The following is a 22,833-nucleotide window of genomic DNA, read 5'->3' as shown; positions in this document are numbered from 1 at the left end:
CTTTGTATATTGGGTCCTTCAACGATCGAGACCCTTATCATCCACTGTTATCTGGACAAGAGGTCTGTCTCACCGCAAACCATCCTAGAGAGGACTGGGGTTAGATATACCGGACCAAGTTTTACCACACACCCACCCAGTCTGGTATCGATCGCTCGTTGAGCAGCCACGATATCTATCTCCCTGAATGAAACTAGTTAGGAAGGAAAAGCACCGGGAAGCATACCGTCTGCTTGAGTTTCGTCGAATGGCATGTACCAGAGAGCATCGAGGGTAATCCCAATAGAACCGTTCTGTGAATCCTTGAACTTCCTCCTATAAAAATCAACTACGGATGCATGCGCCAAGATTAGATTATGTGCCACGCTAAAGAGGATTCAGCTTCCATTAGAAAGGGTGCATCTAGCCTGAAGAAGCGTACATCCATGGCTCTCGGCCAGAATCTCCTTCGTTAGAACGCGTCCTGTCACTGCAACGTCCTGGTGCAAAGACGCCATGACCATAACCCAGAACAGAAATGCACCATGGCTCATTAAGGGTGATCCTGTCATCATGAAGAGAACTTCAGAACGGTACAGTAACATTCGAAAATCAAAATACACACCAATGCTTGACCAGATCCCCGAACTCCCTAAAACACACTTCAGCATAAGTCACGAAGTCGTCAATAATCCTTCTGTCCAGCCATCCTGTATATCGGTCGTGCAGAGCTTGCGGAAGATCCCAGTGATACAAAGTCTGAGCAGCCCCTCGTGTTTGAGTGGGTTGTAAATCCTACAACGAATCACGCTCACGACACAAGGTGTTATCCCCTTCTTCACCAATTCCTCAATCATGGTCCGATAGAATTTTACTCCCTCCCAATTGACTGCATCACCACGACCTCCCAAAGGAATGATTCGAGACCATGAGATAGAGAACCTGTATGCATTTGCGCCATACGACTGGAGTAACTCGATATCATCTTTCCACATCAAGTAAGAATCTGTCGCAATATCTCCATTCGCGCCGTCTGCAATCTTCCCGGGTCGATGAGAAAATGTATCCCATATCGAAGGCCCACGACCGTCAGACGATGGTGATCCTTCAATTTGATAGCTCGCTGTTCGTTTTTTTTAGCGGGCCGAATGAATTTCACGTTCTCACTACAACATACCTGTGGCATACCCGAAGAGAAAACCTGGAGGGAGCTTCATCGTCATTATGATTGTCTTGTACGACGAATACTGAACCTGAGAGTCATATATAGGTGTCACGGAAATTTGTCGGTAGAAAGTGTCTGCCCATGTGCACAGTTCAACGTCCACCGAAATTGAGTATGAGAATGCCAAAGCTACAGAAAACCAAGGATAGTATTAGTAACGAGTCGTCTCATGATGCAGAGTCAGCGGCGAGAATTCTTACCTTAGTACCGTTGATAGCAAGGATGACATGGCGTTGAAACCGTCGAAGACTGTGAGCTTTGTGCTATAGCACAGACTGAGATTCAAGGATTCGCTCGTATAGATATATCGTGTCCAGTGACTGGGTCTTCGCATTCTTTAGCCAGTGCTCGCCGGATCGCATGATAGTAAGAAAATCGTGTGGCCGGCTGCTTCCCCTAACGAGGCTGAAGCTTAATGGGATTGGATAGACTTCAATGAACTTCGAGATACAAAAAGACACGATGAAGACACGCACCACAACAATTTCAAGTTCAGACTGACACCTCGACGGGCTAAATACCAAATCCGTGTCATCTTCAGAACGAGTTTTGAAAAGTTTGAAACATCTTCCGAATCCTTGTCTCCTTCGATTAGATGTGTCGAAGCCAGAGGAAGACATGCATACGATGGGAAAAAACTGAGAGTGCTCAACCGCTGAGTGACTTTGTTGTATTAAAAAAAACCAAATCTGCGTTTCAAGACGAACCGTCGTGGTCGCGTCTGATTTTTCCCCACATCGTGCTCGTATACTACACGCATTCTAGAGTATACACTACTTCTTCTCCGCCTCCTCCTTCCGCTTATCCAAACTCTCAATAACCTCTCTTTCCATCTCTTCCTCCGATACATCCCCAACAGAATACCAAATCAACGTCAGCACACCTAAGACTGCCGTCAAAACACACCCCGCCATCGCACCAATCCCTCGAGGTCTCCATCCCAACTTTTGCGGGAACGGCCCCGTCTTGAGTCCCCGCAGATCATCTGCACCATTATTCCCAGCTGCATTACCAGAAACAGGTTTATGAAGCGTTCGGCAGTTATCTATCAACTTTTGGGGAGGAGCAATCGCACTGGAGTTACCGTTTCCCGATTGCAGACGAAGAGGTGCTTCTATTATTTGAATCGCAAGACCAGCTTCTAAATGCCATTCTATATGACCTGGCGTACAAAAGTCAGTAAAAGGTTAAGTCGGATAAGGAGAAAGTCATACAGTGAAATAACCAAACTCCAGGATTATCAGCGACGAATCTCAGTGTTGCGGATGCGCCTGATGGGATATGGAACGTGTCTCTTCGCATTGGATTTGTCAGATTGGCTATTGGGGTGGGTGGATTGAGGGTTGGGTCGGTTGAGGTGTAGTCGTCGGCGCGATTGACGAGGAAGGATTTGTGTCCGTGGAGGTGGCTACAACAAACAAGTTGAATATTTAGGTTCAAGCAAAACGAACGGATTCTTACAAAGGATGGACCCCGGCATCACCGTTTTTGACAACCAAGTCCACGACATCAAACTGATCGTTGTTCTCTCCTACTACGAAGCTAAGATCTCCGTATGCCTTCTGAACGACGGCATCATGTCCAAGTGTAAGTGCACTTAAAATCGCAGGAGTGTTAGGTGGATTGTAGGTGATCTTATTGAACATAGCCCTGTTGGTTCCGTCGTCCATCGTGTCAAAGGAAACTTCGAGCTCGATAGTCTTCGTGGCGGGAGGTGCGGCGATCTTCTCAATCGGAACGAGGGCGATGTCATTCACCACCGAATAATTGACCACCGTTTCACTAGTTAATGAGGCTGAAGCTGAATAAGTTACCGAGGAGGTTATATCTTGCGTAGATAGCGTATCAGAGATGTCGTTTGAAATACGGAAGGACGTGCACGTACTCGGGTTGAGGGCAGGTGGAATTGAATCAAACATATCTGTATTCATGTTCGCATGAATCGCCCAGTTGGAATTCGTGTCGTCTCGAGCGGTAACCAACACGGAGTACCTCTGTGCTACCGTGACACTGAGCATGTTGATAGGGGATTCTTCAACATCCGTTCCGTCCACTTCAATCTTTGAAACCAAGTCATGAGCGGCATTATCTGCGTTGAACGAAAAACTTACAATCCTCATATCGTGACCATCGATCCAAAAGTAGAACATTGCAAACGCAGACGTGTTTACAACGCGTAAACGATAGGTCCTTCCGGGTTGGAAAGGAAGTGTTGCGTTCTCGTTAAAACCAACGGAAGAAGTCACTTTGGAAGGAGTTCTACCGGAAATCGGGGGCAGGTACGAGGCGTTCTGAGCGAAATACACGAGGCCAGAATCTGTGCGGGTCAAAGTTATTGCATAACGATAACAAGCTTCAAAGTACTGACCAGGAACAGGTTCCGCTCCTCCTGGATTCTTGATGCTGATGAAGTCGTTCAAAAGAACGGAATGCTCAGTATGGTACCAGTCCCCGAGGACTACCGTGAACTCTTCGTCATATGTGTATGCTTCCTTAGGAGGATGGATCGCCAGAGGAGCGCGTAGTCCGTCAACGTATTGGCCCTAAAAAGGAATGCTGAGCGAAAAAAAGAGAGAGAAAGGGGGCATACATACACTAGCATGAGCATGAACCCAGTAAGTTCCCCATTGACCAGATGAACTGATTGGAACCAAGTAGTCGAAGGTTCCGCCAGGTGGTATTCCACTACTCAAAGCATGAAAAACAGAAAATAATAGTGAAAATGGAGGCTATCGTACCACTCCGTAACACCCACAGCTCCGTCCATCCAGGAACTCCCATTGAAAAACATGCCATGGTGGTGCAAGCTACTTGGTGCATCGAGTGAGTTGTAGACGTGAACGACGAGATCATCTGTTGCATTGACCGAGACAGGTGGAGGTCTGAGAGGTGTCAGCGCTGTTCTGAGAGAAGTAGCACGCGCTGACATACGGCCAAGTTCCATTTACCCCAATCGCACGTCGTTCAGCAAGCCCATCTGGGTTGACATTCTCTACGTAGGTGAGGTTCCACCAGACTTCATGTACGGTAGCAGCCAGTGCGCCCTGAGCCATCAGGACAGAAATTTGAAGGAGTTCGATTTTTCGCATCCTGGTGGTCTGGAACTTTGGAAATGAGGGCTTAAGAGTTTAAAACAGGTTTTGTCGTGCCCAAAGGAGGTAAATTTGGACCGGATTAACGTTACGCTTGAAGGCGATATGATGGGTTCTGGAAGACGAATTCCCGTGGATTTGGAAGATGTGTTACTAGTACCTCAGGAGTTTCTGAGTGGCTCGCTGTCAATACGAGCTCCCCAGTGTAGCACCTGGAAGAAAGGGCTTGAAGCAATACGAGGGTACAAATGAGAGAAAGGGAGCCATGGGAGAGCGGTAAAAATGGGGGAGGAAGAACTCTTCAATCACTCCGTTCCACAAGATTATTCCGCCTATCTGATAAAATTGCTATCAGATAGGCCGGGTAATCTTATCAGATGGTTTTGAAATGATGGCTTCCGAACTTCCGTAACAATTTCAAACCCTCATGCATCTCGATTTCTTCTTGTCATGCCATTCGGGACTGATATAACCCCGCCCTACAGGCTCTCAGACCATCTTTCTCTTGCCAATCATGGCTAAAAACCTCTTTTCTGTGCCCATATTCTTCATCGTATTTCGGGAAACCTTGGAAGCAGCCATCATTATATCTGTCCTCCTTGGATTAGCAGAACATGTAGCTCAAGGACGTGCCTCAAATTCGGATGCGGCCTCCGATAATCAAGAGGATACTGGGACAAACGACTCCGAGCAAGTTCAACGACGGCGACTCATAAGGAAGCTGAGGATTCAGGTCTGTCGTTTTTCTTTCAGACATCGACTACGTTACGATGCCTCCTTGTTAGATCTTCCTTGGGAGTGCGGCTGGCTTTCTCATTGCTCTCGTTATTGGTGCAGCGTGAGCTCTCTATTATCCCCAAAGTGCTCCCAGAACCTCAAACGTTGCTCTCACTTAGCTTCATCGGAGTATGGTTCACGAAAGCTTCAAATCTTTGGCAAAAATCAGAAGAACTATGGGAAGGTACTTACCTGTCTGGTGAACGCCCGGATTCTCTTTAGCTCAAACCATTGACAGGCATTTTTGAGCTAATCGCGGCGCTCATGATATTCGTTATGGGTGTCACTATGCTCAAGATGGAGCGAGGTGCACTTTTTTGAATCCTGCTAGTCGTCCGAACAAGTACTAAGCGGACCTATATATAGCTAAAACGAAATGGAGAATCAAACTTCAGCGAGCATTCGATAAACAAGGTACCGTCCCTTTTTCTTCCCTCCATTCTCAACGGCCGTTCAGTAATCCATTTAAAGCCGATGCGAAGGCTAGAACGGGGAAATGGGCTCTCTTCATCTTACCGTTCATCACTGTATTACGTGAAGGTACGTATCCTCTCGTTTCTAACAGATCAAGCCATACTAACGGCCGAGAGCCAGGAATGGAAGCAGTCGTCTTCGTGGGCGGCGTAGCTCTCGGTCAAGCCGCCACCTCTATCCCGATTGCTGCAATCGTAGGACTCATAGCAGGGTCGCTGTGCGGATGGCTGCTTTATCAGTTTGCGAGCCGAGCGAGTATGTGTTTGGTCTTTTCTTCTTCTCGATATGCTCACACCTGACCTTGTACTTTGACTTTCAGCTCTCAGGATATTCTTAGTCGTCTTGACCTCCCTGCTTCTCCTCATCGGTGCCGGCCTCTTTTCTCGATCCATCGGTTCCTTCGAACGGCATGCCTATAATGCTTTACTCGGTGCGGAAATCGACGATGCTGGAGGCGATGGACCTGGCTCTTACGATGTTCGTGGAAACGTTTGGCATCTCGATTGCTGCAATCCCGACAACAAGTTTGGTAGTCAGGGATGGTCGGTGTTCAACGCCATATTTGGCTGGTCAAATAATGCGTCGCTGGGCACTGTTCTGGGATATGTTTTCTATTGGATTGCGGTTATGGTGACGCTTGTGTGCTTGAAATTTTTGGAGGGAAGGACAACGTTGTTTGGGAAGGAGTCGGAAGTTGGGAGGAAGCGGAGGGAGCGGAGGGAGGAGTCTTATGAGGAGAAAGGGGACTCGACGAACGATCAGCTGACTTGACTTCCGTGAGAGGAGTTGGTCTTTCTGTTTTTCCTGCTTTGAACAATAGATTGCAGAATAAGTACACAGTCTTATATACTTGAAGCCTTGCTTCGAGGGTGTACAGATATGCACGTCGTATACGACGATCTCAGTCGTGCATCAAGAAAAAAGCGTCTGTATCAGGGATATATCAAGAAAGATCAAGGCGGAATAGACAATACAGTAAAGTGGGTGCAGAACAAGTGGGACATCGAGGGGTCTTTATTACATACTCAGTTATACATCTAGGAAATCGGACCAAAGCGTAAGCCTTTGTTCCATAACAAAACGAAATAGTACGTACCCGCGGCAATAGAGGTGACCACAAAGCGTTGCTGTACAGTCATCACACGGGTCTCTTCCACATAAACGACAATAGACGAGGGACTCCCGAGGCCTCTCGATCGGGGGTTGGCTAGAACCGTTCCGTTTCGCGATTTTCAGGGCTTGACGCGGCAAAGGCTCCTCCAATTCTTGTTCCAGTATCAGCATCTCCACCGTCGATAGGCTAATTGACGATAAATCGGGTGATGTCGCGGTCGCGGACAACGGTGAAGAATCTGACGATCCAGATTCAGAGCCTGACTGCGAATACAATGTAGTATCCCCTTGAGTCTCGATGGACGTGTCAATGGATGTTGATTCTGGATGACGCTTTTGGGTGTCAGCCGGGGACGTCAAAGCGCTAATGGCGTCGTCAAACAGCTTCCAGCGATCGTTCGTCACTACCTTCGTGAATGCAGGGCCGCCGCGGTCGCCAGAATCCACGCTTTCGACTCGGGTTTCGATGGAGGACGTGGAATCTCGCCTGGGAATAGGAGAGCTATTGACAGTCTTCCATCCATCTTTCGAAGGGAATGTCGCCGTTGACAGAGTGGAGGAAGTCGAGTTGGCCATTCTGTTAGTGTGACCATCTAACATGGTGACGTCGCTTGGGGTTGAAGCCAACGGGGACACTACTGGAAGGACGGCAAGTCCTTGTGGTGATGAGGTATCCGGCGAAGGAGTACTGCACACGGGGGGTCTGTTGAAAAAAAAGGAGAGGGAAAAACTTCATGAGATACAGCCGTGATTCAAATGCGACACAGGCTTACCCAAAGGGGTTGAAAGCTGTACAGCTCGAAGAATCGTTGAAGTTCAAAGTCGGAAGGTGTAAAGAAAGGGACTTGATGTGAATGGTAAGATTTCAAAGTTAACTTGAAGGCAAGTGACAGTAAGAAACTAACCTTCGTAAGTCCAGTAAATGCGATAGGACTCCTTGCGCTTTCATATATTGTTACAGGTAATTCGTGGTCATGTTTGGTGTCTGCCCCGCCGATAAGTCTCTCCACCATCGATACCATGTTACGGTCTTCTGTGTTATCCTTGGTAATTGGCTTTGAACGAACGACAAGAGTCAGAATATGAACATGATCGCTCGCAAGCTACTCACTACGTCTTCCCAAGGATAGGCAGAATTCTTGGCAGTAGAAGAGGAATCCTGCAATGACGCTTCATCAATAAATAGTTACTTCACCCATGAAAAGGGAACAATACCCAAAGGGAGCGCACGATTGGTGAACTAATGTCCACGCTACTCGCGCGTGAATTGAGCTTCCAGGTGCGTGCTTCAGAAGGACAGGCGCCTGAGTCTTGCGTGTGTCCAGGAGCAACTATATTGGCTTGAATATTACCGTTGTTGGGAGGGACGTCGACGAGGATGGTGGGTTTCGAGGACGAATGTTTCACCATAATGTGCTGTCGCAGTGTCAAGGCGGTGAGTCAACCCACTCGATGACGACGAACATAATGCCATATGGACTTACCTGCCTAAAGACGTCGTCGTCGGCGAAACCCAAACAACAAATTTCACATGTTGGATGAGCAAAGGAGCTTAAATAGTGTTGTACAAGCTCATCATGATTAATGAAATGCCTCTCGCATCGCTTGCACAATAATTCCTTATGAGCGATGTTCTCGTGCTGGTGAGGGATATCAGAGGATGTCCTAAACACGTAGTTCCACACACCTTTGATAAAGCCCCCGCATCGACAAAGCCGATATTACATATAGCGCAAACGGGATGGTGAGAGGAAGTTTCGAGGTGTTGGTCACCTTCTTCTATAAAATATTGGTCGCCGCAGGAACATTCAGCGGTTGGATGACTTTGTTTGACGTGCTAGAAGGGGAGTGTAAGAGTCGTCTTCGTTCCATGTAACAGAAAGCAGAATCACCTCTTCACATGTCACCTTATTGCGAAAACCTCTTCTACAGGATCGGACGGGGCAGTTCGGGTGGTTCGGGGATTGACGATAATGTTCGTCGAGGGCACGACTGGTTGCGTACCCCCTTGAACATGTCGAGCATCTAAATTCCGCGTCAGTGTCACGATGACGACGTAGATGCTACGGAGTTAGGAGTTAGACTTGTGTTAAGCCGACAAGTCCGAAAACTCACGTCCTCGAAATTCCTACGACTGCAGTTGCCGAGTGACATGTCGCAGCTCTTACAGAAAGGGTGCCACTTAGTAGAAAAACGCTGGTGGTCGATCAAAGATTGGGGATTAAGGAAACTCCGGTCAGGACATTGTGGACACTTGAACATCGCAGGAAACTTGAAATTCAAGTAAAAGCAGGATATCAGGAAACGATTCAAGACGACAGTTAGAGAGAACGGTGGGGAGGAATAGCGACGAACATTGTTGCATATATGTACCTCACGAAAAGCTCGTGGTGTCAGGATGCAGCGTGTTTGCCACTCAGATCTGTCATCATCAGTGACCGTGCTAAATCTCCATTTGACAAGCTGTATTCCGCCCGATTCCCTACCCGTCGAGTAATGCATATAAACCGTGTCTATCCCGGAGTTTTTAATGTTCGGTGTCCGTTTTTCATCAAACCTTGAAGTGGCTGAAAATTCTAGCGCCGGTGGCCGGTTCATTCGGTGAGGAAGGGTGCACTTTCTGGATTATCAGTCTTCAGCGGAACCTAATCCTGTTCTAGAACCACAGAGGGGAATGTACAACAAAAGAGAAGATGACAGAAGGTCCCAGGTGAACTTTCCAGTTTTGGATGTGATTGCGTGAAACTGACCCAGATCCCGTACCAAATCTTGCTCAGTCCTCGTCCTTGGTAAGATCTCGGACTCATTGAACCGCTTTATCACATCCTACAGATTCTTTTTACCTCCACAACTTGACGAATCGGTGAAGTTACGAAGGCCAATGAACTGATTTCCGGGTATACGTTCTGGCGTCGCACGTTTCGAGTTGAGAAAGCAACTAGCGCGGGATTCTTGGGACGAATGGAGTACGAAAATCAGAACGCGGTTGGACGCACTCTACAAGGCCAGGTTTGTCTTGCAATACTCACCGACTCTGAGTCGTAACCTATGGCTGATAAATCTAAAAAGGACGGAAAGCATTATAGCAGCTATGGACCTACTCATCTGTGGGGAAGCCGCTGGAATCCCGTGCCGGTGTCCTCCAATGGTCGTGTGAGCGTGAACAAGGGAAGCACGGTAGCAATTGCACCTGCTCTCTAGGTTGAAAATTCAAGAAGATCGTCTTCTCCCCTTCCACGGGAGTAGTCTTAGATGTGAAGAGTTGCAAATCTTCGGACTACCCATGGAGATCTCTGGCAATCTGAGGCGCTTTGCAGTGTTTCTCAAGATGGAAAATGGGGTGATGTGCCTGTGAAACGGTTTCAACATTAGATGATAGGCACGAGGATAACATACTGGCGCCTGCAACGATGGTAAAAACCTTATCAAGCCGACCACCGTCTGTTGCGTTGTGAGGAACACAGGAAAGTCAACCTCAATAGTCGAAATACGCTTGCCGTTTGGAGTTATGGAAAGGGGGGATTCCGAACCTATCAAACGACGAGTTTGTGCTACATTGCGATATGTTCCGGGAGTCCGAAGAGTGGATGTGAAGAGGTGTTATGACCGACTCAGCCACATCACACTGGATCATATCAAAGGAATAAATAATGGAAGTCAAAATATTACAACAAAATCAAAGAGAAATGGAGAACAAAATGGAACACGTCGGATGAAAAAGAAACAGATTAGTCCTCATTCGTCGATTTCTTCAATACATCTTGCCAATCCATTGCCAGCTTCGTTAAAGTTTTACTCCGGGCTACGAATGATTATCAGTAAACTAACCCCGCAAAAAGATGGTAATTAACAAATGACATACCAAACTGCGTCAGAACTTCCTTCAAGAGGTCCCTTTTCGCTAGGCCTACAACGTTTGGAGACCAACTATCCCGATCCTCTCCTGGGCGCCAGTATATCGGGCCAAAAAGTTCCTTGATCAGTTCTTCGGCTTTTGACCTGAACCCTTCGTCCGCGATCTTCTTCGAGTAGAGTATTAACGCTTGCTTGTAGTCTGCAGGACTATCCAATAACCTGGCGGCATGCATCCTGGTCTCCAAATGACCTAGCGTTAATGCAGTAGTCCACCACTCCGGACGCGATTCCACTGCGATCTTCTCATCTGGTCCTGCCGAGACGCTGCCTTCAATAGCAGCTATAACCCCCTTGTTGTGCTGGCCATTCGTACTCGTCCGCTGACGACCCTGCCAGACATCAGATTCTGACCACCACTTCTCGCTCAATCTGACCCACGTGGTCAATTGGGGGTCGTAGGAAAAGACGGAACCGTTTGAACAGTTAACTATCGGGGTCCCATTGGGGCGGACCATCGCGGAGGTAATTGTGTAATTGGGAGATGATAAGAGAGGAAGAACGGAGATCGAGGGGAAGAATGCAGTATTTTTGTTGACACGCCTGCGATGGAATGCGCGTGGTCAGCGAAAAGAAGAAAAACGGACGCGAGAAAGAAAAAAGACGTAACCGAGACTGGATCAACTCACCATGAATACAGTTGTCCGGATTGAGTTATGACCAACAGACAGTTCTTATTTCCATCAATAACGGAGCAAGGAGAACCAAGTGCGAGCGTAGGCATCAATCTTTGGGGTCCATATTGAATCAGTGACAAAAGAACGACCCGCAGAATTTTCTGCGCTACTTACCGCCTTCCCGTGTGAGAATACACGTTAACCGAACCATCTTGCATCGCAGCGGCACAAAATGTCGAAGTGGCCCTGGCAGCTAAAACCGGCGACGGCAGATAGTCCAACCACTTGGTTTGTTTCCCACTGATCAACATTACCTCCGTCTGATCTGGAAAAGATACGCGACGTCAACAAAGAAGGGGGTATTCGTACGACAAGAATTTTCTTTCTCACCCTCATCCATCTCTGCATTGATAGCTTCAAACACATCCTCACTTCCGTCTACTTCCGCGGTCACCCTTGTCATAGTGGCTGGTATCGGTAGGTTCGCCATAGGACCACCCCCGAAACCCATGATTGGCATACCGTCAGAGCAAGAGATCTCTTTCACAGGTCCAAAATCTCGCGGTCTATCCCCCCCGAGAGTCCTATACCTTCCACTAACCAGCTCCTCCTCGGCTTTCCTCTTCCGGCTATTGCCACTCCCTTCTGCAATCGAATCGATAAGCACCCCCCTCCCCATCCCCATATCAACATCAACATCCATTTTCATTCCCCAACCAGAAGGCTCATACGGCTGCTCGTCGGGAACAGGAAAGGTATTGGCATTTCTAGATGAACTGGAAGTGACACCGATTCTGTCCAGCCCTCCCTTAGCGTTATCACCGTGCGCCCCAGACGTAGGAATGTCTCGCATGCTCATCCTCACAGTTGAGCGCTTCTTGTCCTTTGCTGATTTCTTCTTGACCACAAGTGTATTGACGCGTTCAGGTTCGTTATGGATATGGTTCTCAAACTCTATCTGCGACTCCGTGGTGCCAGTAGAGGCCGCCGTGTGTGAATAGTTTGAAGGTAGAGGGGGCGGTGAAAATCCAAACTTCGATAGATATGTTTCTTGCACGGAATGGGGGGCGAGTCCTTCTAGTTCGTCAGGTTCGAAATCGAAGACCGCGATAGTACCATCGGAAGATGCGGCATATAGGGTCATACCGTCCCATGACCTGGTTTTATTTTGACAAAGGAATAAGCGATGCAAAGAAAAAAGACTCAGAGTAAGGCACAAACCAGCTCAAATCCATAATTTGTCTTTCAAACACTTCTTTCGCTACAATGAGAGGTCTTGCCGACTTGGTTTGCCATACGGAAACTGATCGATCATCTGCACCTAAGGCAACAACAGAGCATATGTTCGATGTTGCTACCGGAGCGGAAGGATTTCGTAGGAAGATATGGGGGTTATACGACTGAATATCCAGAAGTCAGAACGGCGGGCAAGGTCTGAGAGTCAGAATATGAAAGAAGACATACCGCGACCTCTATCGTATTCTCATGACCCACAAGACTGATTTCCGAAGTCCAAGAACCACGCGTGATGACGGCTGCGATAAAGACAAAGCCCCGATTGTTTGTCGCGTTGGAGGCGGTAATATGCGCCCCATCTGGCGACCAGCTGCATCAGATTAGCATCAGATAAAGAATGAAACGTGAAACAAAGGAACCCCATACCTCAGACGACGGAAGAACGTGCTGCCCGGGGAATCTTCGAAAGGTTTGGTGACCTCGGCCTCGAGGGACCAGTCACCTGTGCGCCAAATTTTCACGCTTCGGTCGTCCGATTGCGTTGCAAGAAACTCCCCAACGGGATCCCAGCATACGCCTTTAACGAATCCTTGATGTTGGTCTAACTTCCGCAGTCTTTCTGGGCTCGTCAGCGTTGGTGGTGAGAGAGAATGGGAGAGAATGACTCTGAACACACCTAGTGTGAAGCCGCACCAGATGAATACTTTCGAATCTAAACCAACAGATGCAAGGTACCTGTCTTCTGGAGCCCACGCAACGTCCGTAACGTCTAATGAACCGGAAGTTAAGGATCTATGCCACGGATGGGATGAAGAAGACTGACCACTTTCGTGACCAACTAGGCGCTTCATAGGCCTCCAGCCTTCAACATTCACTTCATCCGACCCCCAAACCTTTCCCCTCGCGTTCCTGCATTCAGATAAGGCCCAAATCGTACCTATGATATGTAGGGGTTAAAACGTACGGGTCTAAATCCCAAATCATAACAATCTCATCGTCACTCCCACTCGCCAGCCACCTTCCGGAATGAGCCCACCGTACAGTAAGAACCGGACCTGTATGCATGGTCAACGTGCAAAGTGACTTTGGAGGCTTGTTCGAGCTTTCGGAGGCGGGGTTCAGTATCGGTTTCGTGCTCCATATTCGAACTTTAGCATCGAGTCCACCTGTCGCTATCCTTGACCCATCCGGATGGACGTGGATAGAGAATATGGAGAGCCGTTTTGTAGAATCTGCTCGAGCAGCGGGGTCTTGGTGGACCACCCAAGCTGGCTTTGTGAAATGCATCGTGTCCTCACGGCTATATCGTAGTGAGTCGGGTTACACCTGAGTGCCACTTGTCTCTCACTATACTGACACAAAGATCGCTATTGAACCCTGAACGCGTCTTTTAGGTCGTTGACACCCAGAGACGGAGTGGGGAAAACTGGTAACGGTGGTGGGAGTTGAAGTAGAGTAACTGGTCACGTGACAGCGTACGACTCGGTATTTGGGCAGTTCAAGCTCGGAAACTTGATGTCCAAGTTCGCGAAGTTTCACATTGTATGTGTCCATCGACACTGATACTTTATACTCCCATTCATCCTTTATTTTCCTTTCCTGAGTCTCCGGAATTGGAGGACAAACATACTGATCTGCTGTCTGTTTTACACCATAAAGTCTATTTAATCCAAGAGGTGTTCACCAGCAAATTCCGAGACACGGGGTAGGGGGAGGGGGGGGGGCCTCGAGGACCTTATGGTTGAAAGGTACATCCACCCATAAAATGATGCGATACTACCTCAAATCAGTGTGTGTGATCCAAATTATTGTTTTAAACAGTAAATGCACTTTCCCCCAGTTGTGGCAGTAGAAATTTCCTTATTTAGCCAAGTCTCATATTAGATCAGACTGAAAAAATCGATCATTTTGTTTCTTCATGCATGCAAAGGCTAAAAAAAGGTACCATCTCCATCATATGTTTCTGCTGAGATTATTAATACTTTTGAAGGCTACCTACTATAGTATCATCTGTGCTGCTGTGGTCTACATAGGAAAGTATTTTTGTCAAGGAGAGGCAGCAAGGCAGAGGAGAAAGTGAGAATGACACACCAAATATAGGAATATAACATGGGAAATTGGTCGTACCAGGAATTTTGTAATTAAAAATTTCCATATTGGGAAGGTGCAGGGGGGGGGGAGGGGGGAGGGGGGTCCTTATGTCTATGTAGGAACCTCATATGTAAAATTTTTGGATTGAACACCTCTTGATTTAATCCTTCTGGAGAGACACCTGAATAAGTATCTCATCCTGAAACTCCAAGTCCTGATGCATAAACACTTTGAACCATGGTAGCTGACATTGTAATAGCAGCTTCCTGGACTTCATCGATTGTCCAAGGGTCCTGACGCTTCTTGAGTTTCTCTCGAATGTCAGTGTCCCTTTTGCATTTCTGACATAGCTTTCGCTACTAAATGCTTTCTAATCTCATCTGCAAATTGTGGTTCCAATGTATTCAAGTAATATGAGACTAAGTCAATATTCGTTATCAACGGTGGTACAGTATTCTTCAACTTCTTTGATTCTAAATTGAATTCTCTGTTAAACGCCGCTAACTTCGACGTATGACTGAATGGAATGTACTTCGCGCGTTCACAGACTGCAAGGAGACGTTCTCTCGAACCAATCTTCCTATCCTGTGCTTCAGGAAATTCCTGTAGCAACTCGTCCTTGAACAACTCCCAGTCATAACCTCTTGCTGAAGTAATGACATCTTCGAGAAGTTCTCGAGTGGACAAGTCTGTCAGGAGGGTGAACTGCCTATGCATATGCTGGGCCTCGAGCCCTGACACTGAGGATAGCATATGCCTAAAACAACCCAACACCCACATAGGGCGTACTCCGAGGGGTACCAAACTCTGGTCCTCCGACCTACTACAAGATCGTACTCCAGACTAATGCTGGCAGACCATCCTACGGGCCTATCAGCAATAGAGGATGACCAGGGCTGGTGACCAAGGGGAATGAATAATGATGATGTCCGGTATCGTGAATATCCGTGAATTGTGTGGTGAGCCGTACAACAAACTGTACTCCTATAATGAGAGCAGACCTTTGGCGGTGAGAGTGTCCTATGATGAGGACTGTACCCTCACAAGTCGGTACTCCAATGACAACAAGAGCATATGATAGACGGTACCCAACGTACACCAGTGTAGTGTACCACATACCTATAACCTAGTCCATGCGTACCCCATCCTGTACTCTGTCACCGGAGGAGGGACTCTAGGACGAGTCCGGACTGCGATTAGATGGCGAGTCCCCTAATAAAGGTGACCTGGGCGACGTCAAGTGACAGAGTGAATAGGGCAGAGGCAAAGGTAAGGATAGGAAAGGATAAAGGATGAGGGACAAAGAAGATCAAATTCTAGGGAAATATCTACCACTAAGTACTCCTTATATACCTATCTAGTAGAAAGGGTTGTACTCCTATACTGATGACCCCTTCTCTAAGATTAGGAGTACTCTCCTATGAATCAACATCTTTCACATGAAATCTCCCTTGATCATACGCCGAGTCCAACTGCAGTCGACCGTATAGGAGGAAAAAGTCGGAGGCAGGTACTACTCCTGGTTCAGTTCATGACAAAGTCCATCTGCATCATCGCGATGTTGATTTTTGCCTCATCATTTTCGATATTATTCCATCAAAAATAATCTTCTAGCGAAGTCAACCATGCTTTGAATGTTTCCGGTCGGTCTTTGTTAAAGACATGCAATCTCATTTTGTGTTTGTCTCCTTTCAAGACTTCTCTGGCTTCTGCCGAGAGGTCCATCCATGACTGTTTCACTGGTTTACCCACACTTTCCTGTGGGTTTGGTCCTTCTGAATGTAGTGAGTTTGGCATATTTGCTCTACTCAATAAATTCAAGTCTAAATCTAAGTCTTCTGCAAAAGTTTGAAAGGGATCCGTAAAATATTCCGGTTCTGAAACTGGAGTATTCGCAGGAGGTACCAGTGGTTCCGGTGTTCCTTCTCTAACTTCTGTTGAAGAGTTTCCTGGGTTTTCGGTTTCTTTGCTGAAGTTCCTTATCCTTTCAAAAATAGATACAGCCGAAGTAGTTACTCCAACTAACGTTCTATCCTTGAGTGCAGCAAGTCTGAGACTATTAATCTCTTGTTGCAATTGTATATTTTCCTTTAGAAGAGCAACTTGCTTTTCTAACTCCTGTTCCTGTTGGATCTTAGAAATTCGATGTTTAGTCAATTCTAAGTGTCCTGCAGTGCTCAAAGTCTGCGTTGATCTCATTCGCGAAGTGCTAACTGCTTTTCCTTGATCTGTCTTTTTAGATCTGGGTGCAATTTTGACAAGTACTTTGGTTTGATCTCAACCAAATGAACAATTGTACTTCTTAGAAGCGAACTTCTTCAAAGTGTACAGTTTCAAGAATCCTTTGTTTCTTAGTAATACCACCCCCTGCGGTGGTCACCAGATAATAACACTTGGAACGCTCTACAAATGGGACTGGAAAACACACCTCAAGCACGAAGTGCACAAACCAACCACACCAAAAGAGTGTTCTTAGAGTATGGGGTGGAGGTCGGTATTCTAAGGCTTTAGTTTGCACTAAGAGGCACTAAGAAAGAGAGAATATAGGGTTATTCTGGTCTTTAAAGTTCAATCAAGGTTCTATTCCTTCTTATCAAATGACAAGACAAAACACTAGTTCAATATTTCAACAATAAGGATTCAACAAAGCTTTTCTCAAGACTTTGCGAAGTTCAAGTTCAAATTTCTGATCAAGTCCAAATGCAATTCCAATTCAATATAAGTCCAAATTGACTTCAAAATCCAAGTTCAATAACAATAACAATCCAATCAAATCCAAATTGCAAAAAGTCCAAATCAATCCAAACAAAACACAGAACACCAAACTTCAACGAAGTGAGGGGCAAAGGTAAAATTCTTGAGCTAGTCCTAGTAGGTGAACTGCGTCTCTGCTTGTAGGCTGCTGGAGGGAAATTTCCTGCTACCCTCCCTCCTTATATACACTTTTCAAAATAAAAATAATAAAAATCCAAGATATGTAGTAAACTTGAGAATAATAATAAAATCCCTTTCAGTCGAACAGAAACTCGCCTAATCAGGTATAATACAAGAGATTGTGCCAGAAACCATGAATAAAATAATAAGCCAAGAGTCCCCTGTCAGTATCCATGTTACAATGACAGAGCCTAGACTTCCCGAGGTCCCCAAGTTGCCCACATATCCTTGGAAACATATCTCCTATGTCACCATCGTCCTGATGTCCTCTAAATAAGGAAAAGAACCAGTCACCATCCATGACATATTTCCTGTGTTCCTGTCTCCAGTAACAACCGTCATGTCAACCTCGTGAGGTCTGGGTTTCCTTTATTTCGGAATGTTGTAATCCTTTCCTTTTCCTATGACTTCATGGTCGCCGGATATTTCTATCCTAAGTCCACATGTAGGTCCTTTGTCCGATATATCCTTCGTTAATTCCTTTAAGTCTGAGTTGTCCAACAATACTTTGTGAAGTCAAAGTAAAGTGTTCAATAAAGTCCCTATGTTTGCCCCAAGCATTCCGCAAGTAAGACGAGGCCTTCTATTCAAAATATGAAGGTTTTTAAGAGGCTGCTTCTTGAAGTTTCTACCATTTTCGAAACCTCGTGAAGTCTCTCATCTTTCTATTTCTATACTTTTCGTACTGCTAAAGTCTCATGTAGAGGCTTGTGCTTTGACTAGTAGTTCAAGCTCACCCTAGTCCTACATTCCCTTATTTTATAACTCAAATGTTATTAAAATGATTAAAAATATGCAGTTTAAAGTTAAATCCAATTTTCAGCGCGATAACGGAACACCTATTCAAGTAGTCACTGACAATGGATCAGAAGTAAAGGGAGCTTTTGACAACCTCATGAAACAACTGGGGGTCCCTCAGGTGCAAATATCTTTCTACAAAAAACATGCAAATGGAGTAGTGGAGCAGGGACATTTTACCTTGAGGGAGGCATTACTAAAAACTTGTACCAATAATATCACTCAGTGGCCCAGGCATTTGGCTGAAGCAGTGTTCATGGATTGAATTACCGTCCACCAATCTACCGGGTTTTCACCTTACCACTTACTTCACGCAGCCGACACTTTACTCCCATTCGACTTATTCGAAGCTACCTTTCTGGCGGAAGGTTTCTATTCTGGGATTTCAACAGAGGAATTGCTTATTTTAAGGATACGATAGTTGCACAGACACCCTACTGACTTAGCAAAGGTAGCAGAAACTCTTAGAAAAAGTCAGTTTTCTTCAAAGGCCCATTTCGAAAGGAGGTTTGCAAAAAGACTTATTCCCTGGGAGTATAGACCAGGAGAGCTGGTCCTAGTAAGAAACTCGGAGGCTGACCAAAATATAGGCATGAAGGAACAACCTCATTACTTGGGGCTCTTTGAAGTCATTCGCCAGACCCAAGGAGAGGCTTACAAGCTCAAAGAACTGGACGGTTCGGAATTTGCCATTTCAGTGGCTGAATACAGGATTATGCCATACATCAAACGCAACCATTGGTTCATGCAAATGGGGTGGTTAGGGGAGGAGGACCAATAAAGAAAATTGGAGATCAGAAAACCATTTAAAAACTCTCGTTTGACCCCCCCCACAAAACTAAAAATTTCTACTTCCCCCAGAACTTGCGCCAAAAATTCTTCTTCCTTATGAGTAGCCTTCTCTCCCACTACAAATATCCTTCTGGTCACGGAACAGTAGATCTTAGCCAGTGCAAAATCCAGTGCACAGGCAAAGAACTACATCATCTTTTGGAATGTGTTATTACCTACTGCAAACAACATACTACTGACCATTTTTACGATCCCATGCAACTGAACCGCTTCCTCTTCGCTGATCCTACATGACTCTTACCGTATTCTGTCACTTTGTCCTGAATTCATGGCTACTGATGAAGAAGGAAATATTGGGCTACTCGGGGACCTAGGGAAAGCAGTTGGACAGTGTTAGAATGAGGGTACATCTCGAAGTCGAAATGGTATAATAAAAAGAAAGAAATTCTAAATCTTCTACCGGAGTGGAAGTATAGAGACTATCTCAACCGTAGTAGAGATAGTAACAAAAATGTAGAGAGAGTTTTAAAAACTGTCAATATGAAAACTTAGCATAATTCAACTACTTATAACTTGATTAAACTTGGTTAACTTGAGGGTAACTTGAGGCAAACTTGAGGCAAACTTGATTCAAGAGACCTGACGGCCAGAGGGATGATGGTAGTAAGAGGGAAAGGAAAGGATTGATTGACACGATGCGACGCACTACACTATCTAGACAGAGCTATACTAAAAAAGAAAGAGCACAGCCTCCACTTCACCGCCACTGTCACCGTTACCTCTGACGTCTACAATCGTGCGCATGGAGGTGGGCAAGGTCTCCCTCACTGCAAGGCGCGTTCTACTCGGGAGGCAACGAGGAATGCTGCTCAAGCAGTGGTGCAGCAACGAAGGGGAGGGTGGATCTGGTGTAGGATTGGCTTTGACTGGCTTGAAGTGAAATACAAAAGAGACTGTTATCTATATCTGAACAAACTGTCAATGACCGAGAGAGAATATAACTGAAGAAAAGAAGAAATAAAGAAAACTGAAAAATTGGAGAGTGCTTCAGTGCACCCTACCACACCGATGCATCAAATATGCTAAGAACCCCGCCTTTTCCTCACTAAATACGCACCTCCTTCCTTATTGTTGGGAACTTTGTTCCCCCGACAGTTGTCCAGAAGCCGTCCGCCATGTTCCTGTGTACGCAATGAAAGGACATATCTCCAACCATATGGTCACTTTTGGAACAGCCATGCTGGGACTCAAGGGAGCCTCTGAGAGAGCCATTCTTATAGCACCCGTCTACTGGTGGGGAGCCGATATTTATGTGCTGGCCCAAACCGAACAAATGGACCGTCCCATCTACTTTCGAATGGGATACCCTGCTACACGAGCAGGCTGGCCACCCATTTTTCCTGAGCATTCCCATTTCCTCAGTCAGATTAGTCCAATTCCTACAGGAGCTGCGAATGCTTCGATCTGATCCACGATAGAGGCAGTCAGAAGACATTATGGAGGACCACCCAACGGACACCGCTCTAGACCAAGGGATCCTTCTGAATTAACCGAATTTAGCAGTATAGAACCATTGGACGTGCCAGCATTGAAGGACATCAATGATCTTGGAGACGGGGTTCTGGCCCACTCTGACCTGAAATTTCCCAGTCCGCCTTCCTTAGAAAGTGCCTTTCAATATAATCCACCGTGTCATGAACTGAACCAGTGGTAATACCTGCCGCCGACTTTTCCTCCTATACGGTCAACTGCGGTTGGACTTGGTGTACGATCAAGGGAGATAGCATGTGAAAGATGTTGATTCATAGGAGAGTACTCCTAATCTTAGAGAAGGGGTCATCGGTATAGGAGTACAACCCTTTCTACTAGATAGATATATAAGGAGTACTTAGTGGTAGATATTTCCCTAGAATTTGATCTTCTTTGTCCTTTGTCCTTTATCCTTTGTCCTCCTTTATATCCTTTCCTAGCCTTACCTTTTGCCTCTGCCCCATTCACTCTGTTGCTCGACATCGCCCAGGTCGCCTTTATTAGGGGACTCGCCGTCTAATCGTAGTCTGGACTCGTCCTAGAGTCCCTTCTCTGGTGTTAGAGTACAGGATGGGGTATGCATGGACTAGGTTACAGGTATGTGGTACACTACACTGGTGTACGTTGGGTACCGTCTATCATATGCTCTCGTTGTCATTGGAGTACTGACCTATGAGGGTATGGTCCTCATTATAGGACGCTCTCATCACTGAAGGTCTACTCTTGTTATAGGAGTACGGTTCATTGTATGGCTCACCACACGATTCACAGATATTCACGATACTGGACATCATCATTATTCATTCTCCTTGGTTGCCAGCTCTTGTCATCCTCTATTGCCGATAGGCACATAGGATGGTCCGCCAGCATTAGTCTGGAGTACGATCTTGTAGTAGGTCAGAGTACCGGGGTTTGGTACCCCTCGGAGTACGCCCTATGTGGGTGTTGTTTTTGGTGTATGCTATCCTCAGTGTCAGGGCTCGAGGCCTGGCATATGCATAGGTGGTTCACCCTCCTGACATTAGATCAAATTCTTGAGGTCACTCAGGATAGCGCGAAGACGATCAGTTGTCCACCCTTGTTCATTTAATCCTTTCAGCACTTTCCTTACTATCCACTACATTACACTTGGAGGAATTACCGATAGCGCCTTCAAGTCATCCAAGTAGCAAGAATGGTATTACCCAGGTGAAGAATTACCAGCTCGACACTATGGACCATCATCTCTTGTCATTGTCACAAGTCACAACGAATACATGTTCCTTCGCAAACAGTCACTCCATAGTCGATTTAGGATAGGTCAACTGAGTTATTAGACTCTTTCCGAAGTTAGAACAAGAGGAGTACGGATGTCCTCTTAGGACTTTACTCCGGTTAATGGAGAAGTCATACAGGATGCATTTCGCATTCTATGATCCACCGTGATGGCAAATGGTTTAGGATTGTTCATGTATCAGAAGTCAAGGACTGGGCTTAGTTTTCCTGCTTGATTATGAGCTGAACACTGTCAACATCAAGAACTTAGTTCAAGAATACGGAAGTTAATTTCATCCGCCAACATGTTAGTGATCGGAGTACCACGTCAATCAGGGGTACGGTGATAGCTTACACAAAAACCGAACCTGACGCCTACAGTACTTCGGTACTTATGGTTTTCATACTCCGAGAACCGCTGTTGCTTGTGGAAATGGAATTTAATCAACATTGAGAACGCTTCAGTGTGATGTTTGGGAAGTAGTAACCTTACTGGTTTTACTTCAGGCATTTCTGGGACAATAGAGAGAGTTCTCAGTAAGATGTCACTGTGGTATGGAAGACCATTAGCTATGCCATGGAGGTGGGAGCAACGGCAATCATTGCCCACAAGTTTGGAAGAAGGAGATTACCCAGTATTTGATTTACTGCAGAATCACCCAGAGTACGGTTTTGAGCTAGGAGTACTGCTATGAGAAAGCGTCTCTTTAGTGCCTTACAAAATCACGTGGCGGAGTACCGATCATGGAGTACCATACTCTCGATTTAATGGTACAAGGAGGAATACAAATTTTACTCTACAACAGAGAGTACCGCTACATCAAACAAAATATAAAAAATCATAAATACAAAATTACCCTTGCCTAGGGTTTCCGACACAAGTCCCGAATTCCGAAAACCTGATCAAGATGACCTGCTAGTCAAAGTAACCCCTGCCGACGCGATGCCTGCATCCAAGAAAGCGAATTGATCTGACCTCGGACTTTCATTGTTGTTGGATGGCGCAATG

The 22,833-nt window shown here is 46.1% G+C and overlaps 5 protein-coding genes across 5 annotated transcripts; 1 reads left to right on the top strand and 4 right to left on the bottom strand.

Moving 5' to 3' along the window:
* Positions 1–37: 37 nt before the first annotated feature.
* BGL1B_1 (Beta-glucosidase 1B) lies at positions 38–1,202 on the bottom strand (the record flags this gene model as incomplete). The annotated part of the gene is made up of 7 exons (XM_043149541.1): positions 38–84; positions 137–175; positions 227–366; positions 422–544; positions 605–738; positions 795–1,102; positions 1,157–1,202. 7 exons carry the CDS (start codon positions 1,200–1,202, stop codon positions 38–40), a joined length of 837 nt encoding a protein of 278 aa, XP_043014147.1.
* A 775-nt stretch (positions 1,203–1,977) lies between these two features.
* On the bottom strand, positions 1,978–4,293 carry E1B28_005002 (uncharacterized protein; the record flags this gene model as incomplete). The annotated part of the gene is made up of 8 exons (XM_043149540.1): positions 1,978–2,366; positions 2,419–2,612; positions 2,666–3,032; positions 3,090–3,264; positions 3,316–3,747; positions 3,799–3,889; positions 3,943–4,086; positions 4,136–4,293. The coding sequence occupies 8 exons, from the start codon at positions 4,291–4,293 to the stop codon at positions 1,978–1,980; spliced, it is 1,950 nt and encodes a 649-aa protein (XP_043014146.1).
* A 459-nt stretch (positions 4,294–4,752) lies between these two features.
* E1B28_005001 (uncharacterized protein) lies at positions 4,753–6,528 on the top strand. The gene is made up of 9 exons (XM_043149539.1): positions 4,753–5,029; positions 5,082–5,134; positions 5,193–5,257; positions 5,312–5,380; positions 5,440–5,487; positions 5,545–5,613; positions 5,668–5,802; positions 5,867–6,323; positions 6,375–6,528. The coding sequence occupies exons 1-8, from the start codon at positions 4,811–4,813 to the stop codon at positions 6,316–6,318; spliced, it is 1,110 nt and encodes a 369-aa protein (XP_043014145.1). The 5' UTR covers positions 4,753–4,810; the 3' UTR covers positions 6,319–6,323; positions 6,375–6,528.
* On the bottom strand, positions 5,895–9,497 carry E1B28_005000 (uncharacterized protein). Its single transcript, XM_043149538.1, has 12 exons — positions 9,411–9,497; positions 9,016–9,316; positions 8,776–8,931; positions 8,553–8,723; positions 8,348–8,497; positions 8,145–8,300; positions 7,876–8,076; positions 7,772–7,819; positions 7,566–7,715; positions 7,434–7,504; positions 6,644–7,363; positions 5,895–6,584 (listed from the first exon to the last, which is right to left on the bottom strand). The coding sequence occupies exons 2-12, from the start codon at positions 9,256–9,258 to the stop codon at positions 6,491–6,493; spliced, it is 2,160 nt and encodes a 719-aa protein (XP_043014144.1). The 5' UTR covers positions 9,259–9,316; positions 9,411–9,497; the 3' UTR covers positions 5,895–6,490.
* A 731-nt stretch (positions 9,498–10,228) lies between these two features.
* On the bottom strand, positions 10,229–13,910 carry E1B28_004999 (uncharacterized protein). The gene is made up of 11 exons (XM_043149537.1): positions 13,390–13,910; positions 13,249–13,334; positions 13,102–13,194; positions 12,852–13,044; positions 12,654–12,795; positions 12,411–12,589; positions 11,580–12,346; positions 11,364–11,514; positions 11,202–11,300; positions 10,523–11,115; positions 10,229–10,462 (listed from the first exon to the last, which is right to left on the bottom strand). Exons 1-11 carry the CDS (start codon positions 13,710–13,712, stop codon positions 10,389–10,391), a joined length of 2,700 nt encoding a protein of 899 aa, XP_043014143.1. The 5' UTR covers positions 13,713–13,910; the 3' UTR covers positions 10,229–10,388.
* Between the last annotated feature and the right edge of the window lie 8,923 nt (positions 13,911–22,833).

Source organism: Marasmius oreades, chromosome 2, assembly GCF_018924745.1.
Source record: "Marasmius oreades isolate 03SP1 chromosome 2, whole genome shotgun sequence".
Classification (NCBI taxonomy): Eukaryota; Fungi; Basidiomycota; class Agaricomycetes; order Agaricales; family Marasmiaceae; genus Marasmius; species Marasmius oreades.
This window is presented reverse-complemented; position numbering and strand designations above follow the sequence as displayed.

Bases quoted from the DNA above. Each gene is read 5' to 3' on its own strand.
- E1B28_005001 (XM_043149539.1), top strand. From the start codon at position 4,811: ATGGCTAAAAACCTCTTTTCTGTGCCCATATTCTTCATCGTATTTCGG. The intron at 5,135-5,192 runs GTGAGCTCTCTA...GCTCTCACTTAG, and splicing joins GCTCTCGTTATTGGTGCAGC to CTTCATCGGAGTATGGTTCA. The intron at 5,258-5,311 runs GTACTTACCTGT...AACCATTGACAG, and splicing joins ATCAGAAGAACTATGGGAAG to GCATTTTTGAGCTAATCGCG.
- E1B28_005000 (XM_043149538.1), bottom strand. From the start codon at position 9,258: ATGAACCGGCCACCGGCGCTAGAATTTTCAGCCACTTCAAGGTTTGAT. The intron at 8,498-8,552 runs GTGATTCTGCTT...CTCCCCTTCTAG, and splicing joins ATAAGGTGACATGTGAAGAG to CACGTCAAACAAAGTCATCC. The intron at 8,077-8,144 runs GTAAGTCCATAT...ACACTGCGACAG, and splicing joins ACGACGACGTCTTTAGGCAG to CACATTATGGTGAAACATTC.
- E1B28_004999 (XM_043149537.1), bottom strand. From the start codon at position 13,712: ATGCATTTCACAAAGCCAGCTTGGGTGGTCCACCAAGACCCCGCTGCT. The intron at 13,195-13,248 runs GTCAGTCTTCTT...CCGGTTCATTAG, and splicing joins CCTAGTTGGTCACGAAAGTG to ACGTTACGGACGTTGCGTGG. The intron at 10,463-10,522 runs GTATGTCATTTG...AATCATTCGTAG, and splicing joins GGAAGTTCTGACGCAGTTTG to CCCGGAGTAAAACTTTAACG.